Source organism: Sinohyriopsis cumingii, chromosome 19 (genome assembly GCF_028554795.1).
Source record: "Sinohyriopsis cumingii isolate HCF-2022 chromosome 19, ASM2855479v2, whole genome shotgun sequence".
Taxonomy (NCBI): domain Eukaryota; kingdom Metazoa; phylum Mollusca; class Bivalvia; order Unionida; family Unionidae; genus Sinohyriopsis; species Sinohyriopsis cumingii.
In genome coordinates, this window is record NC_142979.1 from 71,257,612 (window position 1) to 71,280,203 (window position 22,592).

Genomic DNA, 22,592 nt, shown 5'->3' on the forward strand with positions numbered 1-22,592 from the left:
GTGAGAAGGCAGTAATCAGTAAATTCGAGCGCTTTAGACCACTGGTCACGCTGAAACCCACCCTATGATTACTATTTCGAAGCTCTGCCAACTGGGATGCCTCGGAGCACTTGTTCATGCCTGTCACTCTAGGTCGGTTTGTGGGTTTGCTTTTTTAGTGTTGTGTTCTATTTCTCTATGTGCGTGCTTCGTTTAAAAGTTAGAATCTTGTTTATGAGATGTAAACGTCAATATAAATAATGATTTTAATAAGATATTTTTATTATTTTCAGAAACACTAAAACCAAACGGTATCGTTCATTACAGTAGGGCGACAAACATACTTTCCAGTGAGCCGTACTTGTCATTGTGGGCTTAATTTTGTGGAAGGTAAAGTATTCAATGGCAAGGTGTAATATAATATCTGTAATGAATATAATTTTATAAGCGACAGCTGTTTTCATTTTGGCACGAGTCAGTCACAGGTAAAATAACTGATCACAATAACGCTATAAACTCTTGTAAAACTTACTTTTCACATGTTTCATTGGATAACATGACCAGGCGAATTATGTGCAGCAAATGATTAGAAATAATTTCCTCCGTTATTATTCGTCAAATTTTCACTTTTTTCATCAATAGTTTCGCTACTGTTCGCGATGAGAATCGGATTATTTGTCATACTAATGTATCCAGCTGATTTATTGGTTTATGGATTATGTGTTCATTGTCATATTGGATGGAATTTCTCCTATAAGTGTTGAGAGGTAAATATATATTTTTAAGTCAAGCCTCGGATTTCTTGTCCTTGTTTACGGTTTATAAGGAACAGGTTTTAATTCTTATATATAAACTATAAACGTACACTGTATAGACGCCATACCAGCACACAGTCAAACCTGATCTAATAGTCACCTTTGCACGACAGTCACCTTTCTGATAACATTCACCTTTTAAAAACAGCTAATCTTTGGATCAACTTTTGTCATGATTTATATTATATATAAAGTCAACTTCCATTTAGTCGCCTTATTTTTGTATTTCAGTCAGTGTTATCAGGTACCAAGGATAACTTTAAATTCAGCGCATTACAGTAATCGCACGTATGTGATGGGGTAGGGTAGAGAACTCTGCTGATTATAAAACTTCACCGATGTGTAATCAAAGTGAATACATTACTCAGATACTTATTGTATAAGGATTCTATTAAAACTAGGACCGAATTATCAAAACTAAAGTATTGCAACATAATGAAGCATCTTCCCAATTGTTTCCACTTGCCTTAATAAAATTACACGCGGCTATACAAGTAATTACATATTGTCAAAGCTGGGATAACAAAGCCAGTCCAATTAACATACCATTTGTTTATTTTTATCAAATCCTTTCTTCTGAAAATTGACCACATTAGCTGAAATAATGTTCGGTTGTACTTAGGTTGGAGGAGCATGGGACTCGTAATACAATTTTCACTGGTTGAATATCCGCCCTGTCCAGTCAGGGTCGACTGCCTAGGTAAGCCTTTGGGAAAGTCACTTAGCTCCCATGTCTTCGGTATGATATATACAGTTGTATGTTGTTTTAAGTTTTGCGAGAATGGGATGAAGGGACATAACTGTTATAACGATTTTGATTTCTAATGTTATACAGTAAAAGTTACATAAGTGCCAAAGAACTACTTGACAAGCTGGATAAGCTGACGGCGTACCTGTAATATTATAATATACTACAATTTGAGAGTATTGGACAGCAATCCATCGAATGTACCATCTGTTATAATTTAATTGCGATTGGTTAATTATCATTCATTACGTATCAATGACCGGATTCACACAATTTAATTACCGGAGTAAATATTCCGAATACTCTTTCATTCTTATTGGTTTTGAGAGAAGTCTTAGAATGGTAAATACAAGTGCAATTCAAAACGATTAATGTTGTTAAATGAAATATTCTTGCTTCATTTGCATTTCCGTACCCTAAATTGATCGATAATAGAGTACATTTTATGTGCAAACAATTATGCATCATCCACTGAACGATATCAATGTTTCATGATCAGTTATGTTCCTTAAAGCGGCATTGGATTGAATCGGTGAATGTGAATTACCGAAAACGACCCTATTCAGAAAAATTAACCAATGATAAAGGGGTGAAGTCGACCAATTAGAATCTCTTATGGGGGGGGGGGGATGGACAAGCAAAACTGTCACAATATTTTCCAAGTTTCATTGTCTTATTTTTCAGTGCTCGACAATACACCTGACACGGTGTTAAACCCTTCACCATGACTTGGTAATACCTGACACGTTACAGATTTCCACGAATTGAATGTCAACTAAAGCTGTTAAAATGAATGATACAAAGACTGGAATGGATCCTGGAGTTCAGTCTGCATTGTGAAAATCTTAACAATAGAAGAAATTCACCATAGCTTCGAGTAACATTGACAAGTATTTGCTTTATAAAAGATGAATGATGAAATAAATGGCTGTGGATAAATACTGAAGTGAATCAATATGTCTGCTGTGATTCAGAGTTTTGCGCATTTGGTAATATAATCCGAAATTCAATTTATCTATATAGTCGGCTGACACTAAAACCGCTATTGAACCTATGCCAAACAACACCAGGAAGTTTCAGTTTTAAACAGGTGTATGGGGCATTTGACCCTGAAATGATTGGAGTGATGTATGTTAAAGAACTGCTACTACAAATCAGTGGGAAAAAAAACATGCAAGTAATTATCAAGTGATCATTTAATTTAAAGCTTCAATATGGGAGGAAGAAATTATCCTCGACACTCCACACACGTCAAACAACGCCAAGAAGTGCAGATATCGAAGAAGACAATTAGTAATGTAGAACTGGATGGCACCACATGTCAGTGTAATTTGGAAGGAATGTTTCCCCACTGGCTTCCATATATGGTTGTGTCTTTGACCATGGCAGTTCGATTGGTTTACGTGAGTGAACCGGAGAACTGGTGGATTCATCATCCGGATGAAATATTTCAGACTATCGAGGGTAAATGATATGATAGATAGTATTAATTTTGTATGCTCCGGCCATATCTATGAAGGCGACATGAACTGTTACCGTATTATTATATCACAGTCATATATATTGAGGCTTCAAAGAGCATAATTCGTACTATTTGTAAACCTGCCATATATATGGAGGCTCACTTTAGCGTTACCCTTATTAGTATACCCTTGCCAGATTTATGGAAAAGACATATATACGTTCGACCAGTGAACTTACCAAGTAGTTGCCAAGTACTTTCATGAAACATTTTCATATCTTCGATTCTCTAGAGTAACAGAATACTAATCTACTTTGGTCATTATCTATTACTAATTTCTATTTTACTTCCTACTGCACTTTTTTTCTTCTGCAAAATATCTTATGTTATGTAAAGAACTTTCAATTCTCTTTGTTTTGATGTATGATTGATGGGTTAAGGCAGGCCATAGAGTATTCAGTTTGGTCTTATATCAAATGTGCGAGTCTAACAAAAACACCTAGTTCATTTTCATTTCCACGTTGATTTCAGAAGTAAATTGTAAAAAAGATCAGACAACTTTGTTTTGCATTTGATATATTTTGTAATTCATTCGCTGCTCTTTGAGAAGCTGGTATTGTCTAGGGTGGCAAAATATGTTTCTCCGTTTTAGTAACTGCTAAAGATAATGTAGTTTAGACTAACTCATGCTTATCTTTTTGGAGCACATGGGAGCATTCATTTTCGTTAGCTGTGTGCTTAGATCATGTGCAATTTCCACTTGTACAATATCGAAAGAAATGACAGTCACGGTACATGAAAGATACTTTGACGAATGCCAAAATGCTCTCTACTATGCATGTTGCAAATGCAAAGAACTTCATAGTACATATATCCTTCTCTCAGATTTTGATAATATATTTTAAGCGTCCCCTAAGCATATTGTTAAACAATCGGGCTGGTCCCAACTGGTTTGACATCCATCACTTTTATGACGTCAGATGTATTCAAACATTGCAACTCCACACGCCGCTTGACCGCATGTTTTCTGTAATGTTTAAAATCTCCTTTTTGTTAGGATTTTATGTATGATTTATGTACTTAGTAATAAATTAGGCAAGAGAACCAATAATAGTTTATTTTCAGCAAATGTCGCAGCAAGTACAAAAGATCTTGAACTCAGTGGTCTCATTCGTGTGTTGTGGAAATCGTTTGAACACAGTAAACATTGTGTTGTCTCTATATTCATTGTATCTTCACAATCAACACCGTTTCCGTCTGTTTCAGTTTCAAGCTTTGAAGGTTCCTTATTTTAAACACACAAGAAATCGTTTGTTCCTCCAAATGAGAAGGACATAAAAATGTAAGCAGCAAGCAAACTATTCATTCAATCGAGAATCCACACCCATCAAAAAAGCACACTGAACAATAACTCTGCAGGAAACACTCCCGAAAGCGCCAAAGCAGACGAAGTTGTTATGGCACGGCTAATTGTATAACGGTATATATCTCCAGTCTAAGCTTAAAAATGACTCAATATGTCCCCTTATTTCCGACTGAAGAGACGCCAGCATTAGTACAAAACGCCTTGGGTATTATCATGACCCACATCAATATCATCTAAAGTCCTATGAAAGAAAAGAAACTTTAAAATCTCATTTGCTAAGAAAGTTTAGATTTTTCTTTCGTGCCTTTGTAAAGTAATGCTTCTGTTATTAGAATAAATATTGTTTGATATTATCGTTGAAATGAAAATAAGGGTTTTCAAATCTCACGACCAACAAATATAATCTGGAAACCACTTTTATCGCCACTATGGCGACATCAATGTTTTTCTCATTTATATATTTTAATGTCCCATTATCAAATATATACTTGATCATTACTTCACGAAATATAAAATATAACATTCCACTGGGATAATCACGTGTCAGGTTGAAACTTACCGTCCGTCTGAACTCCAGACAGAAGAAAATCACACTGGTGGAAATTTATTTGACATGGATTTTTATCGTGATTTACCCTGTCATTGTAAAATATATATCACGATTACAAAGATACTTAAAATAATTAAGTTTTTACTTGACATGCTTCCTTTGATACATTTCATTCTCTGCTAGAACTTATTCCTTCCCTAAATCAAACATTTTACATAATCTATGATTTTGTTCCATTTTATACATAACACCCGATTTTTTTTAAGTAGGAAAAGTAATGAATTTATGTTGAGAAAAGCTATCTCTCAAGATACTGTTAATTGTGACACCTCTAATTCAGACATTGACACATTTCAGACTGTATCTTACAAAGTGTTCATTGCACTCGTGAGCCGTGGTGGCACATCGGTTGGCATACCGGACTCTCTTTCTGAAGATTACGAGTTCAAATCGTTTCCTGAATTTTCTGGGTTGACAGCGGTGAAGTGTCTCTGTGCCAGACACTTTACACCAATTGCCGTATTTTAACTCAGAAGAAAACATATATGTATCAGTCAGAAGTCCCTGTTTACACCATCCAGGTACACGCAGCCCGTATACTGTTCACGAACAGTACACAATGTATTCGTACAAACATTTGCTGCAGTACATGGAAGAATTCGTACAAAGGGTTTCCCAGATGCTCCACAATTGGCGCTCATGACTGATCAACATATTTAAATTATACACCAACTACAAATGAAAGGATCTGTTTTAAAAACGAAAATTTTCACGCAAATAGCATGTGCAATTCTGATACTTTGCTGTTGCTGGCGTCACGAAATCACACCGTGTAAGCCAGTTTAGCCAGTCTGATCATGTTATAATTAAACAATGTTTGACTGTCGTTACTCAGGTGTTCTGTGAACTAATCGAAAATACATATGTATTACACATAAGTCTGAAACGTGTTCTTTTTATTATAGTCGCATTCTCCGAGGTGTACGGTTATGGGTTTAGAACATACGAGTATCTGCCACCGCCTTACAACGTCACTTCCGGCGTGGAACAGCTTGAATCTGACATGGGAATGTACAGTCTCAGATCGTTTCTTCTTCCAGATATGCTGATGCTAGTATTCCATGTGGCCAGGTTCATCGGCCTCGGGAAAAATGCTTTCTTGGTGAGTTGTTGAAACAATGGCCTCCATACTGATTACTTTGCAGTTCAGCAGAAGATAATACTTTTGTTAACATTTTGTTAGTTCAAAAATAGTTTCTCAGCCACGATTCATGAGATCGAGTCTTGAAATGAAAGTAGATTGTAGACCATGCATAAGGTTTTCTCTTTCTGTTTAAACCAGTAAATCATGATTCATAATGCAACGTAGCAGCCCAGTAAAGAGAGAAACAATTTTATAATATGCATGTTGTTTTATTTTTTCAATTGACGATATAACTTCTAAGACATTTACAAGTTATCTAAGAAGTGTCAGTCATTTTAACATTCTTAAAAATGCAATTCAAAGAAAATATATAGGTTTTGCTACTTTATATCACATAGGATCAGCACTAGTTAGTTTATTCTTGCATTCACAATGTAGGTAAAATCTCTAAACCTTTACTTCGAAACTTGGGTGGTGTTATTACACACATCCTTCTGTTGCTCAACAACATAAGTTATACAGTGAGGAAAACGTTGTAGGTATAATCGATTGAAATGTCGTATGTGTTTATGGGAACGTGATCACAAACCGATGCTTACCTATTTTGTTGCAGGTTGGAAAGATGTTCCATGCAGTTATCAGCTCGTTTTTGCCGCTTTCAGTCTTTTATCTGAACAAGACCGTGTTTCGCTGTCATGTGATTGCCACTGTCTCGTGTATTTTGGTAGCCTCTTCTCTCCCTCTGACTATATATGGCACACATACCCTTGTTAACAGTTTCTTAGCAACGCCATTTATATTTGGAGTTGGCATGTGCTCGTCATATTTTTACTCTCCATCTGGAAAGCTAGAAAAGCACGTGACTTCGTCAAATCAACCGACATCACGTTTGCAGACGGCAATCCATATCAAGTGCGGTAAAAATGGCCAACACCCTGGACCTCAAACCACAGAGAAAAAGTCGTCATTGGTTGCTAACGAAGCTCAGAACAAAGTAAAGTTTGATTCTACATTACAGTGTGCTTGTTTTGGAAGCCTTTTGTTAGGACTCACGGTGTATATCAGAGTTGACCTTTGCCTTCTCTTTGGTGTTTATCTAGCACCTGTGTTAGTCGTGAGGGGAAGGGATTTACGTTCCCTCATTTGCGGACTAATGTGTATTGGTGTTGGGAGTATTCTGGGAATAATTATTGGAGGATATGAAGACGTACGCAGATATGGAATTTGGTTCATCTCACCGGTACAGTGGTTTAAATTTAACCTCAGAAATGAGAGTGCCAATTTATTTGGTTCCTCCTCTTCTCTCAAGTATTTCTGTGCAATGGCGCCAGATTATATGACTATATTGATTAATTTGATTTTTTTTGTTTCTATAATGTCTCAGATAATTTTGGGGGATTTGAAAAACAATAGAACGTTGAATATCACCCTTGTTTATTTACTTGGAATCCTAGGAATTCTGGGTCTATACTCTATTGTTCATCATAAAGAGGAAAGATTTCTTCATAATGTTATTATTCTACAATTGACATTATTCGCTGCTTCATTCAAGATGGCGGTTCAGCTGTTACAAAAGGTGAAGAATTTCAGATCAGAGTATTTCGTATACGCAATTCTCATTCTTTTCTTAGTGAATACATACCAGCAATTCCCAAATATAAAGGATGGATCGGTTCGAAGATGGACTTATCAACATCGACCTAGCTCGGCCGATTTGAATTACTGCCTTACTTTGATCGGTCAACAAGGTGAGCCGGTAGAGGGAGTTTTAATTACAGAGAGTATATATTACACTGGTGGATACAGTGCTCTTCAAATAGATGTGCCAATATTGGTACGTGTTCACTTTGAGTATCATTTGTACGGGAGAAATCATTTAAATAAAGAAGGCACCAGTCCACAATTGCGAATAATTAACAGATATTCGGATTTCCTCCACAGCAAGAATAATCATTACATGAGCAAACTACTGCTTGAAAGCAACCAGTTTAATTATATTGTGTGTAAAGATTCAGAGGTGTCTTACTTTACGGGCCTAAGCTACAAAGAAGTGTTTAGGAAAGGGAGATATGTTGTACTAAACAGATCCTTGCTTCCAGAAGTATCTGATAAGTTATTCGTTCTTGCTAGAAAAATTCCCTTGGGTGATAACGCTACCATTTTAGAATACGAAGGAAGTTGGTTATTCAATGCGGGACAGTACCGCAAATGTGCAGAAAGACTGGAATATGCTATTGCGATTAACAGTTCCAGAATCCGATCATTTCAGCTACTAGGACTATCGTATATCGAACTCAAAGACTGGAAACGAGCACACGAAGTCGAATATGAATGTTTCAGGCTGCATACAGAAACAGAATGCATGAAGCCTCAGTCCAAACTTGTTCTAAATGAAGAGTATAGATCACTCGATGTTTGAGTCATTTGAACACGGAAAAAATCGCCATCTCGAAAATCTTAATTAGATCACATTTGTTTGCAGGTAATTTGTGTGCATTCGGAATTTAACCGAATGATGAACCCAGGTGGAACATCTGAATATCATTAGAAAATAATTTATTTTATACGTACGAGCATTGACACGAATTGTGAAATTGGTATCGCTCAGACAGTGGCTAAAATGACGGTTGTAATGACAAGGTCTCGATATCGAACTGTCTGGAAATCTTGTTGCATAACGTATTTTCTCCAGATCTTTTCCAGTCGTCCTAGCCGTCTGTGCATCACAACTGTTAACTGGTGTATGCGTGTGTGTGTGTGTGTGTGTGTGTGTGTGTGTAATTTCATACATCTTCATTTCCTACAGCATGCATGTCAGAGAATCGAAAGGTTTGTAATAAATATGGTTTGTATCATCTTGGACTTTCAATATGTATTTAAGGCGTGGATGGCCACAATTGGGAAAGGTAGGTAGAGATGCAGTGTACGTGCAGATTTCTATTCTGATTATATTACACTAATGAATTCATGTTTTAGAGATCCATCTCATTTTGTTCTCGATATTACACGTTTATTGTCAACTCATGATTCACAAACGATGCCAGACGGCATACGACTATACTTTAGAATCACGTGATTGATGTAACTACTCGTATACGCTTTTGTTGAATATAATCAGCTGTCGGATGATACTAATAAATATAATGGTATATTTTTGTTCATGTAAAGTGATATAATTCAGCATAAACACATATGTACGACCCTTTTTAATTATTTCGGGTTAGATTGTGATTCTATACAAAGTAATTATAAGATAAATGTGCAATATTGTTATCCATCTTATATTATTATTATTATTATTATTATCATTATTATTCTGATTTATTCTCTTTAAACTGACATAATTTTACTTGGATAATTATTTTCTTATTTATTGACAGAAATAAATAAATATTTTATGTTGTATTTTAAGTTTTTCTTCAGTAGCATAAGCTTCAGTTACGCTAAATAATAAATATATTTCCCAATTACAACCAATATGTTTTGAAAACATTGCCAACAAATCCGCGGTATAATATTTCTTCAAATGGCATATTTACTGCCGAAATGTACTAGTTTAGATAAGTATTTCAACACTGTATGTTCAACGCGAAAAAACTACGCGATCACAAAAGCAAATGTGTCTGGGTGAAACGTTGAGGTAATCGTTTGTGCCACTGATGAATACATGGCTCCCAAACCAATAATTAAGAAGATAACCTTTATCTACAAAACTGAGAGAAACAAAATGTATTTAGGTTCTAGACTCTGTGATATGTTGATACCTAAAATGGCTATCGTTGTGTACCTGGAAGTCGGGAATAAGATACATTTTCCTTGAAGATATCAGTACACTAACTGGGCCAATCAACGTTTGCATGCCTCTGCAGACCCAGGGAAAATCATCAATATTATCTATTTGTTGACCAATAAAGAAAGTTACAAGCATTAAATAAAAAGTGGCATTAATACCTAAACAGAAAGTAAAATGTGTGTTGAATTCAACTGTAATGCTTTGCGCAGGATGACTTAACATACAGGTGTGATTCAGCTGGTTCCGGAAAGGTGACATTCACTATAATTTCCATTCATTTTATTCAAAACCCACTACTTTTAGAACATGCAACATAACCCCTGCTGACTTTCTGATATGTTATGCTTTTGTTGTACATCAATTACTGGGTGCATGTTTGAAGAATGCAGTGCCGAAAAAGACCTTAAACTTCAAAAGAGGACAACATTTCGTTCTTGCAAATGCACCCTTCCACAAACAATAATTTGTCACATGGTTGTATAGCTTTGAATTTATCTAAAATTTCATTTAGATGCAAATAGAACTTGATTGCATAATGTTAACTTAAAAGTATTTTCTTCACATTGGGGTATTGCTCATTTTTACACATGCGAGTTGTTCTGCTATTCCAGATTGATTGGGGGCATAACAAAATAAAATCTGGTACAGGCGCCATATCAAGAACAACATATGGCCGGCCTTGATAAAAACATATCGACTCGGACATTTGTTGACCATTTTGTATGGAATAGAGTCTGAGGTATACATCCGTTATGATAAGGCAGATTTCGAGGATATTAGTCTGGACATATGAGATGACTACATTAACTTTCCGGCTGCGAACAGTGGAACTTATTTTGACAAGCTGAAAAACTAAAACGCATACAAATGAGTTTATAACACTCATTTGTATCAGAGAGTTTATATGACAACCTTAAGGCTACATGTCTACTTTGTTATCTTTCAATGAGAAGAATGGTGTGACAGTACAAAGCAAATACACATTCTGGCAATGAATTCGAATAGAAATCGGCTATTTGGAGTTTTCTGGTATGACACCGGCAGTGTCTAAACTATCAACAAGCAAACAAATAAACAAGCACAAATAAAACATTTGTGTTTGCAAAACGCCGAAGTCCATACGATCTACTTTAAAAACTCAACTTTTTTAATTTCAATAATTACGTGTTTATGAGCGCACACATAAGCATGCCAAAATGTTATTGGTATACCTCGATTATGTGTACTTAACCATGCTAACATGTTTTGTCGAAAAAGGAAAATAATATAAAAAATTGAACACTTGGTGCTATGCCCAGAAAATCTGACCAAATCATCTACATATTAATAAAAATATGAATATACTCTTTATTTTCATTTGTCTACCTTAAGTGATTTGTGCTTACATGTGTTAGCAAGTTCTGGTTATAAAATACGTGCAATTCCACAAATAATTTTTAAAAAACGCACAAAATGGCAAGACTGCTTATAATGCCTGAGAATCCACACCATTCATCTGTACATTAATACAAACAAACTGTCAACAACATGATAAAATGAATAATTACTGTAATGACAGAAAATATATCGTAGAATTTGCATAGGAATACAAAAATGTTAGTAAACGTTCTTGACCACGCCATCTTGGTAGCAATCTTCACAGGAAATGAGCAAACAAAGACAATGCCGCTGTAAACTGAGAGTAGACAAAATCCTCTAAAAGTATTTCATTACACTATCAATAATGTTTTCTTGTTGTGTACAGTACCTGCCTGCCCTGGAATCGGCCTACAAACCCACCAAACTGCTTCTCTAATATACTGTTTCAAATTCTGTTTTTTTTTTTTTTTTGTGTGTGTGTGTGTGCAGCAAACCCCATATACGCTGATAGATAGATAGATAGATAGATAGATAGATATTACCCTACAATGAACATGTACCATTATGTTTGGTATCTTGAGTTTTGTTTTATTGTTTCACCGCTGCATATCCATATTGATAAATAAATCATTAATATAAAGTAGTTATTGCAAGTCAGTTAGATAAATATAGATTTGTTAAATGTGTTAATAAATAAATAAATGGTGTTTTTGAAGTTTTTAATATAAAAAAGGATGTTTTGCTTTTATTACACAGACTATAGCATGAGATGAGTGTGTGGATAACACATACATTTTAGTTAATATATATACAGAAGACGAACTGCAAAAGGAAAACGAGACTGCTCGTGAAAGTTGACAGTGAGTGAAATCGAGGATGTGTAAAGTCTGGTACAGTGTTATTTAACCTCTGACCTTTATTTCTTTACTCCTTTAGCGTCTGTTTTGATATAAAATACTGCATGAAACAATGCTAAATTATTCATATTTTTCTTTAAAATGTGATCATCGTTTATTTTTATAAACCACACAGTTTTTTTAAAAAAAAACATTTTGTAAAATTGAGTTTAATAAGAACTACATTTTTCTAGACGGTAGTAGCCTAGGACCCACCCATTCCAAACAAAACGAAGAATACATGATTGAAAAGTAATGAGGCTGGACTTGAACATTGTAACATTATCCAGAAATTACACATATCTAATTTTCACTTAACATTTAAAACGATAACATCATATTTCAGTCCGATATTCAGATTTGAAGATTTATCATTACTTATTTATTCCTTTATTTATTTATTTATTGATACATGTGTTGCGGATGTGTTGTGAATAAAACAATAGGTTTGATCCAGAAAACGATTGGTCAGAATAATACAAATGTAGTTTATAACATTAACGTTTTCCTTACAGATTCGTAGAAAAGAATATAATTGAAATACAATGCTGACCATTTAGTTGGGGTGGATGGGGTATGGTGAGGAGATACCTGTATGAACAGCGTCTAGAGGATTTCATTGATCTACTGATGTCTATTTTCTTCGATTTGGGCTCTTGACCAGTACATTACATGACACGGTTACGTAAAGGTCTTCACTTTCTATTTTTGTGGTTTTGAATGAAACATAGAGATAATAAAAGAAGGATTACGGAATGATCCCAAAAAATGAATAAAAGGAAGTTATGAAGCAAGGACGAAATAAACAAATAGAACTAAAGGGCCTATGCAAATTTATTTAATGTGTACAAGTCTAGTCTGTCCTTATGTGTTTGTTTCAGAAATTATGTAGCTTCTTTTTATTACATGCACTCTTCCACCCCACCCTCTAAGTAACGTATATATAGTCTTAGACACCCATCCTGTAGATGCGTTCATAATTTTGCTATATAAAATGGAAATTTTTTGACGTCCATAGAACTGAGTAAACAAACGTTCTGCTGACACCAGTGCCGTAGTTTTGCTTGGCTTTTCCACGACTATTCTCACATTTTCATTTTCGATTCAGTGTTAAAAAAAAAACATTTAGATCATTGGATGACTCAACTGCCCCTACTTTTGTTGGTTAATTCCAATCAGGTTGCAATTATTTCAAACGAAGTTCAAGCCAACATGTAGAAACCTATATAAGGATCAAAACCATACTTCCATTACACATGTAATTATATAAAGTTTTGTGAATCCATAAATGTACTATCTTGTATTGTTTGTGTCTGTTCTATATTTGCCTTTGACAAAAGACTCACTGAAAATCGAATATACTTTGGCTAATTAGAAACTAGTTTTGCACATTTCGTTGCCATTTTTATTTTGCGTTCATCTTGGTCAATCCCTGACACACGCGATCCCTTGCTAGATCAAGTGCGCTTGAAAGTTGAAAGGATTGTTATTATCCACAGGATTTGTATTCTATATGTAATTTATAGACTAAGCAGCGATATTTAATGCCTTCCCTTTTGAGTTCTGGTTTAGGATTTTTAAATATACGTGCACATGTACTCGATTCTGTTAATAAAAATACTAATCGATTGACAGCAACTAGTTTTTTTTAAAACCAAAATGTCCTCTTATTGTTTCTGATTTTCTTATTTTTCGGGGGTGAGATGGGTAAAATCATGTGACAAAAGAGTGAAATCTAACACACAGTCGAATAAGTAGGATCTTGGGACTGTAATAAAGAAGAAATTATCTCTGGTTAATAAAGCTTTTTGTACTTAAACTGTTATTAACCCTGTGATATGAAATACTGGTAATTATTCGTTTAATGAGAAGCATGAATTTTATTTTTATAATAGAGAAATATAATATTTGAAAGCATAGGGCATCCTGAAAAAGCGTGTTGATGAGGTGAAGTTTAAAATAATCAACACATTATATGTACAGATCATAAAATCACTGTGGTCTGTAATGAAAATTGAAATGGATGATGTAGTTATTAGAGTGAAAATTAATTTTACTTGCTAATATGTAGACGTAAATGCGGTCATTGTCAAATTTAGGTAGATTCAATTAACTTACTTAGAAAACGCAAGTCCCAGTTTAGACATTAAAAACTGCCACTCTGCAAACATCGTAGCGACATAATGTAACTTATTAAAGCTACGTTACAGATCACACACACACACACACACACAGACCTTGTACCATCGTTCCCTGTGGATGAGCGCATGAAACTGGATTTGAGTGCTGATTCTTAAGAGCCACGTGACAAGTATCATCCTTAGTCAATACTATACATAGTAATAACAAAGTTCAGGGTATATATATATATATATATATATATATATATATATATATATATATATATATATATATATATATGAAAGACAAATATACTTTAACAAATTTTAGTATTACTTCTCTATTTCTGAATACAACCCTGTGATATGAAATACTGGTAATTATTAATTGTTAATATGATCCTTATACATTTTATTACCAACAAATCTACTCCTTTATATAAAAATATTGCAAAATATGGCTGTTATGATTATCCCGTGGTGTGTGTTTTTTTCTCCTCCCTTTTCATAAATGCGTGGTTATCGTTCATCACAATCAAACCCTTTAGAAACTTGATACGTGAGATTAGATGTATTTTCTTCTGTGTCACGAATTGGTGGCCAAGATTTCATTGAGCAAAGCTGCTAAATCATCGTCAACATGATTTATTCCATGTTTGTTTTTTAAAAATTATCTGCATCTACCTTAAAACAAAAGCTTTTACATTAGCCCAACTGTTACCTCGTTTTACACCTTACACTATCAGAGATATGATGAAGATCTTCACCCACTTACACGCAACACTATCATATATATGATGAAGATCTTCACCCACTTACACGCAACACTATCAGATATATGATGAAGATCTTCACCCACTTACACGCAACACTATCAGATATATGATGAAGATCTTCACCCACTTACACTCAGCACTATCAGATATATGATGAAGATCTTCACCCACTTACAGGCAACACTATCATATATATGATGAAGATCTTCACCCACTTACACGCAACACTATCATATATATGATGAAGATCTTCACCCACTTACACGCAACACTATCATATATATGATGAAGATCTTCACCCACTTACACGCAAGACTATCAGATATATGATGAAGATCTTCACCCACTTACACGCAACACTATCATATATATGATGAAGATCTTCACCCACTTACACTCAACACTATCAGATATATGATGAAGATCTTCACCCACTTACACGCAACACTATCATATATATGATGAAGATATATGATGAAGATCTTCACCCACTTACACGCAACACTATCATATACATGATGAAGATCTTCACCCACTTACACGCAACACTATCAGATATATGATGAAGATCTTCACCCACTTACATGCTACACTATCAGATACATAATGAAAAGCTATTCCGCTTACACGTATCACTATCCGATATACGATGAAGAGCGTCACCCACTTACACGCTACATTATCAGATACATAATGAAAAGCTTCACTCACTTTACTGAGGATAACTTAACGTCATTACTTCGATTTCAAATATCATGTCTACAACATTTCTGCACAGTTCACTACGTTATCTGGAAATATGGATCCACGCGCCAATCACATTCCTCTTGAGGTAAGCCGAATATTTACGAATAATATCCAAATTCCTCGAATAAATAAAGTGCACGCATTTGTAAATCAGCACAATCCTGGCTATATAATGTGGTTTAACTTTAGCTATCCCAAACAAGATAGGAACAACAAAGTTAAAAGGCAATAAAGGGTAAAATCCTTTATGTATAAAGTCACATTTTATTATATGAAACGTGCTCTTTAGAACGTTCAGTACCTTCTTACCTGGATCATCATAATAATATGCATACTGTGGTAAAATATAGATGGTTGAGGGGTGATGAAAAGTATGCTAATTTGTTATAGTACTAGTGAACCTGATTCGTGCATAAGGCACATACTGATTCTTTTAGCTGCCTTGTCACAGGAAAATATTCAAAATGGCTCTTTCCTGTCAAAATGAATGTAACAAAGAGGGGTTGGTGGCGGTGTTGGTTCAGTATAAAAGCCTCCAGTTACATTAGGAATTAATCTGATGGCCACAATCAAAATCTCACATGCATACTTTCTACAAAAATCATTAGTCTGTTTTTATTTCTATCTTCAATGTAAAGTTATTCTCATTTGTCTGTAATAGGTCATTGTCGGATGACAATTCATCAGATAAACTGTCCAGTGAGACCTTAAGCACGGGTGTCATTTTTTCAGTCTTGTCAAATGTGATTCTTTGTGCCATAAATCATTTTCTTATTACTCCGATGTCTTGAATCTGTCATAGTTAGGTATTCCAAACATACACTTCCTATAGATTTGATAGCACTTAATCATAGTGGAAGAAGGGAGTTAACTCAATACTGTTAGAGTTCCCAGGTATTGCTTCTGATACATTCTGCTAATGAACAACAAAAGCATTATAAGTTTCATACAAGGTGATTTAATTAAAGTATTTCATATACTTATTCAGTTTCACAATATTTTCAGTACATGCTTAGTATATTTTCCTACTTTAATGACAGTGCCTTCATTCAATGCTTTTGCATTTCATATATACTCGTGATGTAATGTTTCATAGATTTTATGTTTTTTCCAGAAATTTCAGTTATAATTACCTATATATAAGAAGTTCAGGGTTTTATTTTCTTGTAGGCCTCAAGGTCTATGGGAGCACACCTGCCTAAGTGATAAAGATTTCCTTGGGAGTCAGCCGCACCAATTATTGTGGAGCTTTCACAAAAACAAATGTATCTGTATCAGCTTCATTGGAGTTTTTGATGAGTTATGTAAAATGGCTGTCCCTTTTTACATTGTGTTATTTCTCCTGTCTTCTTTTACTTTGCATGATTTTTCTGTGTTTAGATTTGATTCTATGCAGTTTAAAATCACTAACAAAATCTTCTCTAAATAGCAGCAGGTTCAGCAATAATATATGATGACCAGTGGGAAAATGTGATGCAAAGGTGACCTTCTTAGTGTTCTTAAAATACATTATCCATATATATTGTTTTATCAACAGACGGGATGAATCTGAGTATAAAATTTCATAATTTAAAATCCCCAACTGATGTGGTTCAGTTTACAAAGACTGGTCCATACATTTTATGTTACCTGATGAGTTGCTTCTCGTACATTCTACATAAGATTTCTCTGTATTTGTATAGATTTGACTTTCTTCATGAAATCAGTGAGATAATTCTGGTCAGTTTATAAATGCTGTGCATTGTTCATATATTGTTAAGTGCTTGGCATGCATATTTGCTTGGCGTTTTTTATAAATATTTTATTCCTCACATTTTGATATTTCATAAATAGTACTATTTTTGAGGTGACATATCAAAGGTATCACAAATGATGACATTGAATTGTTATAAGGAAATCGTCTGTTTAAGTCTGGAAAGTAAAATGAAAGTATGAATGTGTCTCATAGATGCTGCTCTATATCATGGCTCTCGATCATCGACAAATGCCATACATCATAGGAAACAGACGATTGTGATTTTTACACATGTTGAGGTTGCATTTTATTTAGAATTGCCCAAAGTTTTGAAACTGAGAAGCGTTTATCCTAATTCGACTGGCATTTAAATTCTTAAGGTCTCATTGGATACCTTCGTATTTTGACACCTCCCTAATTTATAAGGTAGAAGGCATGAACCTAATTATCACAATCCTAGCATTTATAAATTCACACAGAAGCTAAATCTGTAATGTGGTTGAGATTTACTTTGAGTTAGGCTTGGAAATGGGTTGGCTTGTTGTTGACTGCCTGTCACAGATAGACGAGCATTGGAGATCAAACGCCTAACTTGGGCTGCAAATGAGCAGCCGACTTGGCTTACGTATTTACACGCGTCTGCTACAGAGGTAAATATCTAAAAGTTGAGATGGTTGAAGGGTGATGAAAAGTATACTAATCTGTTATAGTACTAGTGAACTTTATTCATGCATCAGGCAGTTACTGATTCTTTTAGCTGCATTGTCACAGGAAAATATTAAAAAGAGCTCATTGCTGTGAAAAATGAATGTAAAAAAGAGGGGTTGGTGGCAGTGTTGGTTCAGTATAAAAGCCATTAGTTGCATTAGGAATTAAACTGATTGCCGCTGTCAAAATCTCACATGTATACTTTCTACAAAAATCATTTGTTTGTTTTTATTTGTATCTTCAGTGTAAAATTATTCTCATTTTTCTGCAATAGGTCATTGTCGGATGCAAATTTATCAGATAAACTGTCCAGTGAGACCTAAGGGATTCTTTTCTGCAGTCGTCTTTACAGCTACAATCGGTGTATCATCTTTATCCCTAAAATTCTACTGTGATTTTCAATATATGGTCTCTTTCGAAAACTTATTACATAATTTACCTATTGAATGGTTTTATACAAGTTGATTTGGAGGATAAGGGTTCTATAGCTTCAAAAATCTTACACCCTCTATATGTCTCTCTCAACCACACACACACACACACACACTAAAACTGTATCCGCACAGCCCATTTCTCTCGATCCATTCCGGTGTTATTTGACACATTATTTTCAGAACTAAATTTGTAGAGTTTTAGCTCGAAGCAAATAGCTGTGTCAGTATTTTTTCACACGCTACGTTTTTAAACGTGTTGAATATTTAACCCGCACTAACATGACATGACGTTTTATATATGACAGAAAGTAAAGTAGGGCCGTGGGCTTTCATGTGATAATTTGAACAACGAAATAATGAAACTCGAGAAGAATGAATATCATATGATACTAGACTAAGATAACATCAAGTTTTGCGATAAAATGAGCTATTTTGTGAATAAGCTCGTCACTAGTAAACACTATTCAGTATTCAAGTTTTTTTTAATATATTTTTTGTGGATAATAATTCGTGCTTAAAATTTATCCCAAGGAACATTTTTTGCGTCATATAGTTGATATATCATATCGTATGCTTGATATGCCATACCATTTAGTTGACATAGTGTATCATATGCTTGATATATCATATCATATACTTAACATATTGTATAATACACTTGATATATCGTATCATACACTTAATATATCGTATCATGTGCTTGATAAAGCGTTACCTATTCTCGATATATCGTATCATATAGTTTGAAAGTATAATGTACTTTATATAGCGTACCATATACTTGATATATTGTATTAGCAAGATAGATTACGGTCCGTAGTAACCCTCACTACTCAAGAACTAGCATGTGCTAGTGTCCCAGAGTACCAAGTCAGTTTCTTACCACACCTGAAATAACTAAAAGCAACGGTAGAGTAGCCTTTCCTCATGGAAAAATGTTTCATGCGTACTTACACATTCTCCATGGCTAAAGCTGCACTGGAACTGTTCCCCCACCCTCTCGCCAAGCATTAACCCTCCATATGTGTGACGTCTGCTTTCGTCAGCTATTGTTTATCACAGGATATGAAACGTACCCTGTTTGACCAAGTTTTTATTTATAAGATATTATGGTGAACAAATATAGAATAAAACAATACTCATCTTATCTGTAGGACACCGTTATATATTAAGAGTATGTTGCTGCTACTGATGATGATGATGATGATGAATAAATAGTACGCATGGGCACTTAAACTTCCTAGTAAGGAAGTTTAAGTGCCCATGCGTACTATTTATTCATTATATTAATCACAGGATAAACGGAGAAGCAGATAAGTTAATGTGCCTGACGACAGTGCAGTAGTAGTAGTAATAGTAGCAGAAGTTATTATTATTATTATTATTATTATTATTTGTCTCTCTATTGTATATAGCTATATATCATCCACAAAATAACCATTAGTAAAGGACTGAGAGTCAGTTAGATTGTAAGACGAATCAATGGACCATAGTTTGATGAATGGCTGTTAACTGTCTGCAGAATATTTTATGATATTCAGATTTTGTCCTAAAATAACTTGATGATTTTCATCTATATTTTCATAAATTATATTGCACTATGATGAATCATTGTTTTAAATACCCCCATAGCTGTGACGACTGCGCCCCTTGTCGAATAATAAGATGTACTACTGTAAATTCCATAGAGTGGTGGCTGTTCATTTTTGAACGCGCACAACATATCACCTTACAATCCCAGATGATTGTGCTGTTTATTTGCATGTAGCAATCGACGATGGCGTGTATATTTTTTAAAGACATTTAGTGGAAAAAGAAGTAGACATTAAATAAAATAGAAGCATAAGATACCAAATGCATTTGTGTAGACATGCAGAAAAACTAATGTTTAATAATTAACAATCTCATCAAAAACTATTTGTTTGAATAATAAAAGTGAGTTCATGCACCGATTAGAACATCCAGCTGTCAAAAGAAAAAGGTAAATAAAGTTTGGATTTGATTCATTAGTATTGATCTATTAATATATCCATAAACTCATTTATTGATTCATATACCCTTCTATCCATTGATGCAAGCATGGTCAAAAAGAGCAATCAGTGGATTTTCAATTGTTAGTAGGTCGAGATTTATACCAATATGTCCTCGGCTAGCGTGGTTACGTGGGAAAGCCTGACAGTAGCTTCTCGTGGGTGGGTGGTTCTTGCCTGGGTTTTCCAGGGTTCTTCCTCCACCAGTTATACTGGCCGCCATGTATAGCCTATCTTGTGCTTAAAAATGGCCTTAAACCCTAGAACAACAACAACAACAACAACAACAACCAATATGTCAGGCTGTATTAGATAAGTTTGTGATACTTACAATTGATTGAAATAAAGATTATAAATTACAATGTAACTACATTTGTGGCTAGAGACCTTAATTGCATGGGGAAATGCTGTATGGGTTTCTCGGGCTGTAAATCACTGAGTTTTACCACGTTGGCTATCCAAGTGTTATATTATTAATTAGCATGGCACGATATTATTGTGCCTATAAAACTCTTTGCCGGGGCCTCGGTACACACTTTTGTGGAAAATCAATTACCGCGATTAATGAAATGCAGGCACCTTAGTGAAATTAGATGGTCTGTCAGAAGCTGCACATGGCGTTGTTAGATTTTAAAACAACCCTCTATATAGGAAATAATATGCTTTAAGTTATTTCTGTGTTCATTGTATAATCAGAAATACGTGAAAAGTATATATTATTTATGATTGCTGATTGTTTTGTTTTTTTTGTTTTTTTTTTGTTTTTTTTTTTTTTGTTCTTTTGGGGGTTATTAGTTAACTGAAGTATTTGGTCATACCAGAGTTTACTAAAAGGTACTTTGAATAAAAGGTTATATATAATGAATAACATATTTGGTTTACTTGCATCATGACGTCATTAGAAATAATATAAGTAAAACCTCACTTTGATAGGCATTGGTATGAAATGTGTAAGAAATGACTTTTTGAACAAATATTGCTTTGAAATGTAAAAGTTAATATGGAATCCATCGCATATATCAGTGCATTTCTCATTTAGATATGTGGTCACCCACCGCATCACGTGAATGGATAACAGCATTGGAACACCTGTAAATATAAAATTAATTCGACAGGCTGCTGTATAAAAAAAAGAGAGATTTCTTAAAGACGGGCTCGGGGATACTTTATTATCTACTTTGTGTTGACGCACTTTCATATGACTGCATACTCCATATTTGAAATGAATTAAATGGAAGGTGTTTAGAAATGAATTTTCATGAACACTGCTGGGTCCAACTTATTCTGACACATATATCACAATATCTTCGCTAGCCAAGGTTCCAATATGATAACCTTATTTACACCTTGGCGGATCGAAAATATATATTGATGTTTTGTCCTAGCGACATTCATGAGTTGCCTCCCTTTGTATGTAATGCCAGCTAACCAATAGCGTGGTGCATTGTACATCGGCCGAAAATGGTGGGGGCAATTGCCCAGAAGGGAATACCTTGTAAGTTTAACATCGAAAGTATGACTATGTACCAGAGGGAAGCCATTACATGTCTGTTTGAGTGAAAGATAGTTGTGTAAACACAGACCGGCAGTGACAAATTGCTTATTTGCCAGTCCAATCAAGTTGTGGGCTTCCTGGTCCCAATCATGTAGGAATAGTGTTCAAATTTGAACAACGTAAATTTGATTGGACGCGGTGAATTGCCGTGGTATCCAATGAAATTTACAGACCCGAAGCAACCATAACTGCTTGATACGCCAAGGTCAAGATAGGGTTATCACATGGGAACCTTGGCTAGCGAAGATGATTTCACGTTCATCGTAAGAACATATGACTTGTCTGCGCTATGCGATCTGACTGAATGTCAGAGCAGATATTGATGTGCAGCAACAATATGATAGCTGTCAGACACATTTCACGTAAAGTATGATT

General features: G+C 34.7%; 1 protein-coding gene across 3 annotated transcripts; it reads left to right on the forward strand.

Annotated features, from left to right (window-relative positions):
• The first annotated feature begins 266 nt into the window (after positions 1–266).
• On the forward strand, positions 267–9,462 carry LOC149775931 (uncharacterized). Of its 3 annotated transcripts, none has more exons than XM_089943787.1 (4): positions 267–369; positions 2,227–3,006; positions 5,886–6,082; positions 6,678–9,462. In XM_089943787.1, the coding sequence occupies exons 2-4, from the start codon at positions 2,757–2,759 to the stop codon at positions 8,481–8,483; spliced, it is 2,253 nt and encodes a 750-aa protein (XP_089799913.1). In that variant the 5' UTR covers positions 267–369; positions 2,227–2,756; the 3' UTR covers positions 8,484–9,462. The 3 variants fall into 3 exon arrangements, with proteins under 3 accessions (XP_089799913.1, XP_089799912.1, XP_089799914.1); XM_089943786.1 differs by lacking the exon at positions 267–369 and adding an exon at positions 535–746; XM_089943788.1 differs by lacking the exon at positions 267–369 and adding an exon at positions 535–746 and having other exon boundaries at positions 7,696–7,821.
• Positions 9,463–22,592: the final 13,130 nt, after the last annotated feature.

Bases quoted from the DNA above. Each gene is read 5' to 3' on its own strand.
- LOC149775931 (XM_089943787.1), top strand. From the start codon at position 2,757: ATGGGAGGAAGAAATTATCCTCGACACTCCACACACGTCAAACAACGC. The intron at 3,007-5,885 runs GTAAATGATATG...TTTTTATTATAG, and splicing joins AATATTTCAGACTATCGAGG to TCGCATTCTCCGAGGTGTAC. The intron at 6,083-6,677 runs GTGAGTTGTTGA...ATTTTGTTGCAG, and splicing joins TCGGGAAAAATGCTTTCTTG to GTTGGAAAGATGTTCCATGC.